The 12,527-nt window shown below is 40.5% G+C and overlaps 1 protein-coding gene across 2 annotated transcripts in view; it reads right to left on the bottom strand.

Annotated features, from left to right (window-relative positions):
• Nucleotides 1-12,527, bottom strand: part of LOC147023648 (endothelial PAS domain-containing protein 1-like) — a 161,584-nt gene that overhangs the window by 42,296 nt on the left and 106,761 nt on the right. For both annotated transcript variants that reach the window (XM_085889283.1, XM_085889284.1), the window contains 2 exons: nt 8,586-8,733; nt 308-513 (listed from right to left, as the gene is read on the bottom strand). In XM_085889283.1, coding sequence (XP_085745409.1) covers nt 308-513; nt 8,586-8,733 — 354 coding nt within the window. The remainder of the gene's footprint in view (nt 1-307; nt 514-8,585; nt 8,734-12,527) is intronic.

Genomic DNA, 12,527 nt, shown 5'->3' with positions numbered 1-12,527 from the left:
CAGCAACAGTTGTAGTAGTAGTAGGAGTAGTAATAGTGGTAGTTGTAGTAAACTTCATTTAACAATCAACTGCTTCAAATTGAGTTTGCACACTAATATAGAAATGTGTAAGGCATAACAACATATACGAGTGAATGCCCGTTCATTTGTTAGTGGTGCAGTTGTTTGGACAAAATAGCAATGTTCCTATTGTTAAAGGTCCTTGAAACTATGTATATTGAGCTTCCATTATCTGCTTACACATTTTTAAAATATTGAAAACATCCCAAGCTTTGATGCAAATGCAAAGTGAAAAACCTCTTCTGACCTGCATCACCAAAATGAAGGGGCACGATGGTGTCTCCTGCTGTGGGTGCTAACTGTGCGAGTTCGTCAGGCTTCTCCTTCAGTAGTGTGAAGAGGTGTGCACTGTCCTCAACAAGACGTGGGTCATTTCCAGACTGCACCAGCCGTCCCTTGAAAAGCTGCTCTGTTTGCTCCAGCGAGAAAAGGAAGTCATTATGTTCCACACCACTGTTGTAGGAATTGGAGAAAGTAAAGTTAGGTTTATCATTATTTAAATTTTCAAATTATTACATAAATGAGTATAGAGTCTGTGATTTATGCAGCAGGTGAGACTTGAACAACATAAAATATATCCAGTACTAGGGTCACCATCTACCTCTACAGCTCTATCTCATCCGCTGTGTGCAGAGCTGTGCGGCTGCTGAAGCAATCTCATGGCAAGGAGTATGTGGGTGGTTTGCCATTTCCATGAAAGTGGTAGTCGGGGCAGGAATTTGTAATTTGGCCCGAGCTTCAGCAAGAAAATATCTCAATCTCACCGACCAACAAATGCAGGTCGACGCGTCCCGGATTAATGTCCACGTGAGGGACAGTGTACTCATTGATGGAACTCCCTGCCTGTGAAATGCCAATGTGAGAGTTTTATAGTCAGTTCAATACTGAAACCCAGACCAGACAGTTCAGAGGTAAGTGTGGTACCTCTGCACAATCCCGCCAGAATATGTATGCATGCAAACAGCTAAATAACAATAAGAGTGACCGCTATTTTTTTTAAAAAATTTCTATCAAGCCAAAAAACAATACAGATTACTACAACAGCACTCAGTAGAGCATACCTCCGCCAGGCTGAACATTTTACATTTTGTATCCCACTGATAGGCTGCATCCGGACCTTGACCAAAATCGAATTGGCTTATTCTTGTCACCTATGCGACTCATGCACTAAGTTTTGTCACAACCCATCAACAACTTTTTGAAATTTCATGATATGTATGTATATATATATATATATATATATATATATATATATATATATATATATATATATATATATATATATATATATATATATATATATATATATATATATATATATATATATATATATATATATATATATATATATATATACACACACACACATACGTATATCGTTTTTGGCCCTCTCAATGGTGAAAAACCACTTTACACATCCAGTATCTGGATCCTGATCTGGATTTTTACCAAAATTTAATCAATTTGCCCTTGTCAGTTGTCCACACCCAAGTTGTCCACCAAGTTTTGTCCAAATCTGTTCATAACCTTTTCAGATATTCTGCTTAAAAACAGACAGACAGAGAGACAGACAAATAAACAAACAAACAGGCAAACAATGGTGAAAATATAACCTATGCCCACCTGAGGTGGTGGAGATAATAAAGTTAATATTGGATGCCTCTATGCTTATGCTTTGCACCTGTAAGTAGGGGAAGGTTGCTCAGAATAGTAAATTGTAATTATTAGCAAAGAACATGTCCTTATATGTTTGGGTTAATTCCCCCACGTATCTGATGTTTAGGACATATTTTATTACCTCTGCCACCCAAGGTGGAGTGGTTATGTTTTCACCCCTGTTTGTCTGTCTGCTATCTGTTTGCAACTTCAAAAATAGAAGATTTGCATGTATATTGGTTGGTCTGGTCTTATTTTGTCTGTCTGTATGTCAATGTCTGAGGTCACATTTTTACTCTGATATTCACAAAACTTAACCACCTTGGTCGAGGTAGTCACAAGTGAGAAGGCTATTGTTTTTGAGGTCAATAGGTCAAAAGGTCAAGGTCACATAAATCTTCAATTTTCATCTGATTCACTTGATGTCTTCGTATACACTGTATATAAAATCCAAAAACACGGGTGGACGGTGAATCATCGTTGAAGTGAAGCCTTGGTCGACCCATGTATGTCTATTAATTACGGAATGTTTGCACGTGAGTTGCACCATCAGTATATTTATTAATTACTTACTAGCAGGGACCCACTGAACATCCGTGCAATGTAAAATGTGACTTAAAATCTTCAACTCTCTCTTCTTCCCCCATCCAAAACCACTACCTTTTCTACAAAAACCACTAATCCACCCCAAACCCACCTCCTTCAAATTCCCTGCTTTCCTTCCTGAAAGTCCCTGTCGTGTCCATCTTGTTTACCCTCTGTACCCCACCCCATCCCTCTCCATTTCACAGATCTCCTCATGTCTCCGTTCCACACTCATTTTTCCTTCCCTCTCCGTTGTTTTATGTTCTGTGTGTTAGCTCTCATAAGAGCCTCGGCAGTGTAGTCAAAAAAAAAACTCTCCTCCCCCCACCCCTTCACTCCTCAAAAAGCCCAGTCCTCAACCTCCACCTACCAACCCCAAATCCTCACCCTCCCTCTCCCAACCCAAAGGCATCAATCCCCTCCAGCCTCCAAGCCTTCAACTTCCCCTCCCCCCATCAGGTGTCCTCAATCCCACCTCCCCCCTCCTCTCCCCAACCGCCCCCCACAATACCTGAACCTCCACTCCCAACTCTATCCCATCTTTGCTATCCCCTCCTCCCCAACCCCAAGTCCTAACCCTCCTCTTCACAACCCTAAGGTATCAATCCCCTCCCCACTTCAAGGGTACAAGCCCCCTCCGAACCTGTCACGGTCGCCTATCCCACTCACAATCCTGTGATATATGAGGAAAAGATGTGAGACCATGAGCAGGTTAATTGTGCCAATAAACGACCCCAAACCAATTATCTTCTTCCTGATGCATGTTCAGTATGGACACATCATGAAAACTAAATAATGACCTCGGACAAAGACCTTTATAACTTGAGAGTTCATAGAACATGATAACCTGTGCAGTGTTCAACTATATACTTCAATTCCAATAAAATAATAATTTTAAAGATTTTAAAATCTGCAAGTTTAGCCCTACTGAAGCAGTCTTATACATCCCCCTTATACACTGTAATAAGATGACAATTTGAGTGGTAGTTTAGGAGATGGAGGCTTTATTGATCCCCTCTCACGTGCCATGCTGTCTCATCCTGTATATCGATATTTAGCATGGTTCTTGGAAGTATTAAGAAGGCAATTTGTGTTCAAGTGTACAACTCAATCTGAATAAAGGTTTAAAGGCATATAAATAAATTAATTAATGCCGTTTTTACCACTGTTTTACCCAGTGTTTATTACATCACTCGATCTAACACTTTACATTAGTTATTTGTGCCTGTTGTTTGTGTCCTTTATAATGTCCTTAAAAGCAGTAAGTTTATTGTTTGGAATGACTTAAAATTTTGTTTCACTGCCAGGCAGGCAGACAGTAAAAATATTATCACTCCTCTCTGCTCATGAGCAGTCGGGTCAAATTCAGAGCCTTCTCTCGACATATGTAGTCAGTAGTAGTGGTATGGGTACGGCTGCCCATTTTCAGGTGTGGTGCAGGATTGTAATTGATGTCTTGTGAAAGTGTATTTCAATAATCGAATAAAGTATCTGATTTTGACTTCACAGCGAGACAACCTTCCATGCTGTGAGATGAATGGAGTCGCTTCATCAATTCATGGCGGGAAGAAGATGGATGACTAAACGTGCTCCTCAATACATGAGGCCATCCTGAACTGACATGTGGAAGCGGAAGTATGTGCATATTTCCTCTGGGGTCAACCAGTGTGAAACATTTCTGATGTTTTTTTTATAGGATTGATTTTGTTTGATCTTTGGCTGTGTTCAGCAACTTCAGAACATGTCAGGAGAAACTGCACATAGTTCAACATATATATGCTTTCCACTTTTGACCAAGGAGGATTATGTGATAATAGGCCCATGCTTGGCAGATAAGCCCGACTCAGTTTTTCAGCCAGGTAAGGCCTCCAACTGAGTTGTAGAAGAGGTCCCCATCATCGAGCTGTAATCACAAAAGCTCCATTGTCTTCGTGTTTGCCTTGTTGGTTGACCAAGTGAGTTTCACCTTAAAACTACTTAGATAAGTGGGAGAGCTTAATTTTTATGTTAAAGCACTGATTACATACAGGTGAAACCGATTACACTTTTTTCTTTTTTTAAACTTTTCAAACAAATAATTTGTTCCTGGAGTGGTTTCGGGTTAATTAGGAAAAGGGTTTGAATATTTATGTAGCTGAGAATCATTTGATTTTCTATGTTAATCTAACTTATTCACATTCTATCTGCATTTTTTTGCTTTTTTTTTTAATACCTTGTCGAGGCTCATGTGAGAGCGAACACACAACGCACAGCAAGGGGGACATGAGACAAGAGGAGTGGGAGTGAGAAGGGCAAAACAGAGAGAAACAGAGACATTAGGAGATCTGTGGAAGGGAGAGGGATGGAGCGTGGAACATGGGGCATACAAGATGGACATTGCAGGGACTTTCAGGAAGGAAAGCAGGGAATTTGAAAGAGGTGGGCTTGGGGTGGATTAACAGGGGTTGAAAAGATCGAGGTTTTGGATGGGGGAAGATAAGAGGTGGTGGTGAAGAGCTGTTTTGAAGGCCTGGAGGTAAGAATGGGATTGAATAGAGTGAGGGTGTTTATTCCAAAGGTGGGGAAAAAGAGGAATGAAAGAGTGAAGGTGAGCAGTGATTCATGATTTTGGTAGTTTTACCAGAAGGGGGTTGTTGGCGGACCTTGAGCTCCCTGCAAAAATGTGGTGGGGAAAAATCGCAGAGAGAGAGCGGGGGGGGGGTGGGGGGGTGGCGAGGCTAGAGAGGAGGCGGTAGAAGACAGAAGGACCACCGACCAGCCTGCAGTGAGAGAGTGAGAGGCCCAAAGACTCAGCCTCATTGCGGGAGATGCCAATGATCCGAAATGCCTTGGTTTCCACAGCGTGAAGCCGAGAAAGGTGGGAGGCAGGAGCACCAGCCCAGAGGGGAGAGCAGTACTCCATCAGGCTGCGGACGAAAGCTTTGTAAGTGGTCAGGAGCTCAGGTGGGCCGAGGAAGGAATTTGCACGACTGAGGATTCCCAGTCGGCGACTGGCTTTGGAGGCAAATTTTGAAATGTGGCTTTCCCAGGAAAGGTCATGGCAGATAGACCCAGAAGCTTGAATGAAAGGACTTCTTCCAGAGGATTATTGAGAAAGTGGATGGGGGTGGGGGGGGTTTCTAAACGGTCCTGTTGGAGAGACATCGTGAGAATGTGAGATTTGTCCAGATTGAAAGACATGTTCAATGTGTTGGACCAGTTTGTGATCTTATCCAGATCTGCAGTGAGCGAAGAAGCTGCTGCTTGCCGGTATGAGGGATGACCGATGGTACGGCAGAGGGTGGAGTCATCAGAAAAGAGATATGGAGGATTTTCCAGAGGGTCGGAGAGATCATTGATGAAAACCAGAAAAAGAACAGGGCCCAGAACGCTACCTTGAGGAACTCTGGCCTGGACAGGAAGAGGAGATGAAAGAACTCCATTTAGGGTGACACGTTGACTGCGACAGGAGAGGAAGTCTGCGAGCCATGAGTGGAGATGTCCTTGGATACCAGAGGAAGAGAGTTTGGTGAGCAGGACAGGGTGCCAGACCGTGTCAAAAGCATGTGATATATCCAGGGATGCGGCTCGGATTTCCTGTCCGGCATTGAGGACCTCCATCCATTGATGGGAGAACAGAAGCAGCATATCCAGGATAGAGTGACCTGGTCTGAAACCAAATTGATGATCGGAAATCAAGCCATTGGAGAAGAGGATGGATTTGTTTCATCCATTCAGCTTCATCACTTTGGAGTAGTTTGTTTTGATTTGAAGTTTGATTTGAAAGCATCATGAAATAATCTCAAGTGGCAACAATGTGAAAACTTTGGACCTGGGGGTGGGGGGGGGGGGTGAATACTTCGAGGAGTCTTTTCAACAGGTCCTTCTATTTGGTTGACTGTCATCTTATTGGCAAGTGGCAAATGTCACACATAAACAAACAGATGTAGTCGTCGTAGAATGTGTATCTTGGTCATCACGGGAGATTACGATGACGGCTACTACTTCTACTACTACTACGATTATTACTAGTGCTACTACTACTACTACTACTACTACTACTACTACTACTACTACTACTACTACTACTACTGACTTTAAAACAAACTTTGAGATTAATTTTGATACAATTACTTTATTTTAATTTGTCATAAAGTAAAAATGTAAACAATGAGTTTGGCTTGAACATGTCCATTGTTATTATTTGAAATTTGAAGGCTACTAGTGGATTGGTTAATTGAGAGGTTAAAGGTAAGCATGTATTTTCTTAGTAACAGACAGCAATAAATAAACATATATATATATATATATATATATATATATATATATATATATATATATATATATATATATATATATATTAATATTTCGGCACGCCCCTTTTTTTGTTCCACCATCAGATTTTTGTAACTGCATGAAATGAAACAAGCTTTGACATATATAGTAATCATATTATTGTCTTCCTTAACAGGCCCCTCAAAATTCGTTTTGATGATTATGGTAGTTAAACCTATTTAATATTTCGGCATGCCCCTTTTTTGTTCCACCATCAGATTTTTGTTACTGCATGAAATTAAACAAGCTTTGACATATATAGTAATCATATTATTGTCTTCCTTAAGAGGCCCCTCAAAATTCGTTTTGATGATTATGGTAGTTAAACCTATATTAATATTTTGGCACGCCCCTTTTTTTGTTCCACCATCAGATTTTTGTTACTGCATGAAATTAAACAAGCTTTGACATATATAGTAATCATATTATTGTATTCCTTAAGAGGCCCCTCAAAATTCGTTTTTATGATTATGGTAGTTAAACAGTTAAAAAAACTCCATTTGCAAAATGGGAGGAATTATTGCACAAAAAAGAAATAAAAATGTTTCCCATTTTTTAGAGGACCACTAAGATGAGTTTGGCTCATAGAATCATGCTCCGTTTGGGGAGAAAACAGTTGAGTTCATACCTGACGAATTTGCAGTTTCCATGTTCCGTAGTTCCTTCACAAAACCATGACTTTCTGACTAAGTACAAAGTATTTCTTTGCTTTTTTTATATATGGTTGCCGTTTTGAAATTTTCATCGACCGATATCCGCTGCCCAGCCGGACCAACTGCCAACAAAGTATCGCCCGGTCAGTTACGGTTAAACCCAAAATCATGATCATCGTTTCAGTGTGGAGGTGAGTACTGATAGTGTACTTGGGTCTTTTACAGGTGGGTGCGGGATTGAGCACGTGCACATAAAAATCTCAGGTCTCCATATAGTGGCGTACAGGCTTAAGTTGTACTTCTGTTTACTACCGTAGAAAATCACAGAACCATCCGATCGACATGCTGTTAACAGTTTCAGAATCAGCTAAATTCTACAACATATGAATATGTAGACGAAACTGATCCGGCCAGCTAAAATCTACAAGATATGAATATGCAGACGAAACTGAACCGGCCTTTTGGATCATTTTAAAGTAGGGTGCCCTCTAATTTTAATGCGCTCTATGGATCCTCCGGAACTCACGAATGGTACACGTTGAGTAGTCACTAAACTACGTGGTAATGTCATCGAAGTGGAGCGACTGCGGGACAGTCGAAGGGGAAAACCTGAATGATAATCAATGGATAAAAATGATATAATATATTGTTTAATTTACATTCATGCTATCTGTCTTTTACCATATGTTGTCAGTGACGCCCGTCAAAGACGGGCACCTTTACTAGTATGGATATATATATATATATATATATATATATAAATATATATATATATATATATATATATATATATATATATATATATATATATATATATATATATATATATATATATCACGAACAGAAACTAACAGATACAGGTATTATAAATCACACAATAAGGCTTATGAGAGTTATTCCTAAAACACACAATTATCCAGAATTAACCAGATGTTAAAAATCTCACATACAAACACAATTAGCTTTTTGCCTGAGGGTAACATATTCAAAACAAAATTACAAATGTATAGTGTATCGTTTGTATTGTTAAATAGAGTGGAGATGTTTATGATCTGTAAAAGCTGGAAAAGCCAATAAAGCTACTAATGAGAAGTGAAAATGGCTTGACTCCAAATGTTTGTCTGCAACAAAGGTGCAAGAAACCAACAAACTAAAATATTGCAGTAATCATGAAGCAATTGGTGGAGTCATGCCGAATTTCAATTCAATTTTGCAACAACAATTTTGCAACTCACTGACTGTTGCCTCGAATAATGAATAAAGAAAATACACACATGCATTACATGTATACAAAGATGCACACAGGTGCAGACGCACCTCAGCACCACATTGATGCAGACGATTGACTGTGGCTGTGCGTTGTGGCTGTTGTACATGATCGTGGCCTGACTTTGCACCCATACAAAGCCTCCATGACGTGCCAGCAACCGGTATCGCCCAGTCTGTACTTGGCCCTTCGAAAACACTGCCAACAAATACCATTTTTTGAGAACTGAGCACAACAATCATTTGTCACTCCTCTTTCCAAAGTCGTCAAATTGTCGAAGGAAAAACAACAGAGCTGTGATGTATTTTGGTGATTTATTTATGCTTTGAGAAGTCATTTCCTGCTAAATGATGGGCATACAAGTATGATGCAATACATAAATGGTGGGGGAATCAAGAAGTTTGATGGAGTTTCATGACTTGTAACAAGAGGAAGCAGTTGACATGAGAACATAAAAATGATGCCTTCAGACCAAATGCTTCCGACACTCCCAAAGGAGTATAAATACATTTATAACTACAAAAGCTAAATAAAAATTGTGGACTCCTGTGAAACCAAACAATTATAGAAGAGGGCATGTTGAAAAGTAATGCCACCTATTCTTTTTCTCCAAAACATAAGGCAGTGTTCTGGGCCAAGTGATATTCCTGATCTTCATCAATGATCTCTCTGACTCTCTGGGAAATCCTCTATCTATTTATTGATTTCTCCACCCTTTGCCATGACTTCCCTCATCCTTCAAACAGGCAGGCTGCAGCCTCTTCCCTCTCTTCAGACCTTTAAAAACTCACAAGCTGGTCAAGCACTTGGAATATGTGTTTCAATCCTGATAGATCTCACACTCTCTCCAAAAGGACCATCTGGCAAACCCTTCCATCTACTTTCTTAGCAATCCCCTTGAGGAAGTTCATTCATTTAAGCTCCTGGGTCTCACTATCAGCCATGATCTTTCTTGGGTAAACCACATTTCAAAGCTCCAAAGCCAGCCACCGACTGGGCATCCTCCATCGTACAAAGTTCTTTCTTGGCACACCTGCACTCATCCTACGAGACCTTCATCCGCAGCTTGATGGTGTAATGCTCTCCACTCTGGGCTGGCTCCCCTGCCTGACATCTTGCTCAGGATAACGCTGTGGCAACCAAGGCCTTTAAGATCATTGAAATCTCCAGCAATGAAGCTGAGTCTATAGGTGTATCACTATGTCATCGCAGACAGGTCAGTGATCTCTGTTTTCTCCCGCTTCCTTTCTGTTCTTGCACCTTCTGCTTTTTCTGTGCTTCCGTCCTCCCCCCAGGTTTCTGCAGGGCAAACACAGTCCACCATCCACCACTTTCTGGTGAAACTACTGAAATACCAGATCACTGCTCACCTCCAGTCATTTGTTCCTCATTTTTCCCACCTGTGGAATCAGCTTGCATATCCTCTTCAATGTCATTCTTCCCTCCAGGTCTTCAAGACAGCTGTTCACCATCTCAGATCGTTCCCAATACAAAAGCATGATCTCTTAATCCAAGCAACATGCAGTTGCCTCAGATAATGAATACAGGATACCAGCAAGCTGGCACTCATTTTGCCAACCTCAGAAAGATGACAGGCAGAGTCAACCCCACCTGGAATTAATTCAACAGCCAAGCAGGATTTGAACTCAGGATCCTAGATCCCAAGCCCACTACTCTAACCATTGAGCCAACACCAGGCATGGTCAAATGAAGAAGAAGAAACCCTATTATCCACCATGTTTGTGTCTATTCAGGAAAATAAAAGTAAAAGCAATTTTCATTTCCTGATATATTTTGTGGACTTGAAACCAATAAAGACAACTAGGACAACAAATCGAAGATAAAAATGAATTTGTTTTAATGCAAGCTCGAGCCAGTGATGGAACTAAAATGAAGAAGAAGAACCTCTATAACCCACCATGCTTCGTTCATTTCTCGGCATTGCCTATTTCATATTAAAAACAACCCGATGTACATACATGAAGCAAAAACATGTGTACGGCTTATGTGCATATATAATACAACATGGTTATATACAGTACTGTACCTGGGGTCATTCCAATTGCACTGGGCTATGGACCAACACCCAGGCCGAAAGCCTGACACCTGCTGATCTGTGCTGCTTCATGCAATTACGCCGCATGATTTTATTGGGGTGGAGTCAGGCCAACTGTCCAGCCAATGGGTGTAAAGCAGTGGGGTGGAGTCAGATCAGCTGATCACTGACCCTTGTATAATATGTGATGTTTTCTAAATCCTAAAAGGGTATAACTCTATGAAAAAGTGACAAAACGCCGTGAAACTCGAACTCGTTCTGTAACTTATCATAATAAAGACATGTACCAAGTTTCAGTTGAATATGTTCAAGGGTATGGGAAAAAAGAAGTCTGAAAAACCACAGGTGGACGGTTGGACAGATTGACAGATGGATGGACAGATGGACGGACGGACAGACGGAGAGCAAACCTGTAGTCCCATATGGTGAAACCAGTAGGGGACTAATTACCTGTGACCTGGTATAGCTGGACTTATCTCCTTATCATCAACCAAATACTAACAAATCAAAAAAAAAAAAAAATCAGCCAGCCTACACAGTGAACTTGCCGCCAACATTTGCTCAAATTCTGGCAAGGTGCCCTCACATTTAGAAAGTAATAAAATAAATAAACCTCAGTTTAATCTGAACACAAGACTTAAATGCAACAACAAATTACATTTTCTCTTCGGTAAACCTTCCAGTTTCACTTTCCGAGTTTTATAAAATACCACCTTTGCCTGTTGCGACAAAAAAAACAAAAAATGCCCAACAGCGGTTCCTCTCAACAAACAGGCAAAGCCTTAACCTCACAAATGAAAATTCTGAAATTAAAGCATCGTGAAAGATTCTGAAACAACTCCTTCATTAAATGAAATGAAGAAGTTAAGCACCCATGCGTTCGCCTGTCTCCCGTTTAAGGCGGCCGCTTCCCGTGTTTGAAAAGTTACTGATTGGTTGTTTTGCAATTTCATTTCACTTTTCTTGATGCAATGTAGTCAGTCACTTTATTGTCCCTTCCAGTAATCTTTAGAATCAACATGAACATCTGTATTGAAACAGATCTTCATGGAGTAATGCAAATTAAAAAGCTATATTTTGCACCATGTTTACACACATCCAACCACCGCCGCCTGACGTTGCACCACCATTTTATGGCGGATAGTATAAGTATCTCAGAGCTTTGGCTCTGAGTGAAACCAAGAGTGTGACACAATTGACCTTTTTAAAATCCATGAAATCATTCAAATTGGTGGAATAACAAACATTTTCCATCACTGGGGAAGAGTACTTTTACTAGTAAAGGATAAAGTAGCGATATAGCCTCGCACAGTGCACAATCTCAGTAAACACGATAGAGGTGATATGAAGAGTCAGATACAAAATCCTACTCTTCATAATCTCACTATTCTTTCCACTCGGTCCAGTAATCTCCATTAAATACACACAGGTAGGTTGGAAAAACCACGTTGGTATCTCCACTACCTGACACAGATGTAAGAACAGGTGGTTCATAAACCAAGGGTTCTGTGCTCATAAGCTGTCTGTAGCCTCACCACAACATTTATGAAAGTGAACATCACACTGTTTTCCAAGATCTTCTGCCTCCAACCACGAGCCATTAGCACCATTTTCTTGAACCTCCGGGCAACTTTCAATTTAATTTAAAAGAAAACTTAAGTCACCTTATTCGTGTTGGTCCGAAGCACAGCTTGAACCATCCTCACGGGAAAAGCACTTCAAGGAATCTGTTATGGCATACTCGTCCCCATCCAGGGTGAATTTTAACGTTAAGTTTAACTCTTCATTTCCATTCTTCAATATCACATAACGTACACGCGTCTCCTAAAAGACATCACATGCTTCCCATCAATCTGTTTAATTACCTCCACAGCTGAAGGTGGATGCAGGTTACATGTTTCCATCCTGTTTGTTTGTTTGTTTGTTACTTGCGAAA

Source organism: Eptatretus burgeri, chromosome 7 (genome assembly GCF_056783735.1).
Source record: "Eptatretus burgeri isolate ZD-2024b chromosome 7, Ebu_testis_v1, whole genome shotgun sequence".
Classification (NCBI taxonomy): Eukaryota; Metazoa; Chordata; class Myxini; order Myxiniformes; family Myxinidae; genus Eptatretus; species Eptatretus burgeri.
The sequence above is the reverse complement of the archived record's forward strand: the minus strand, read 5'-3'. Positions and strand labels throughout refer to the sequence as shown.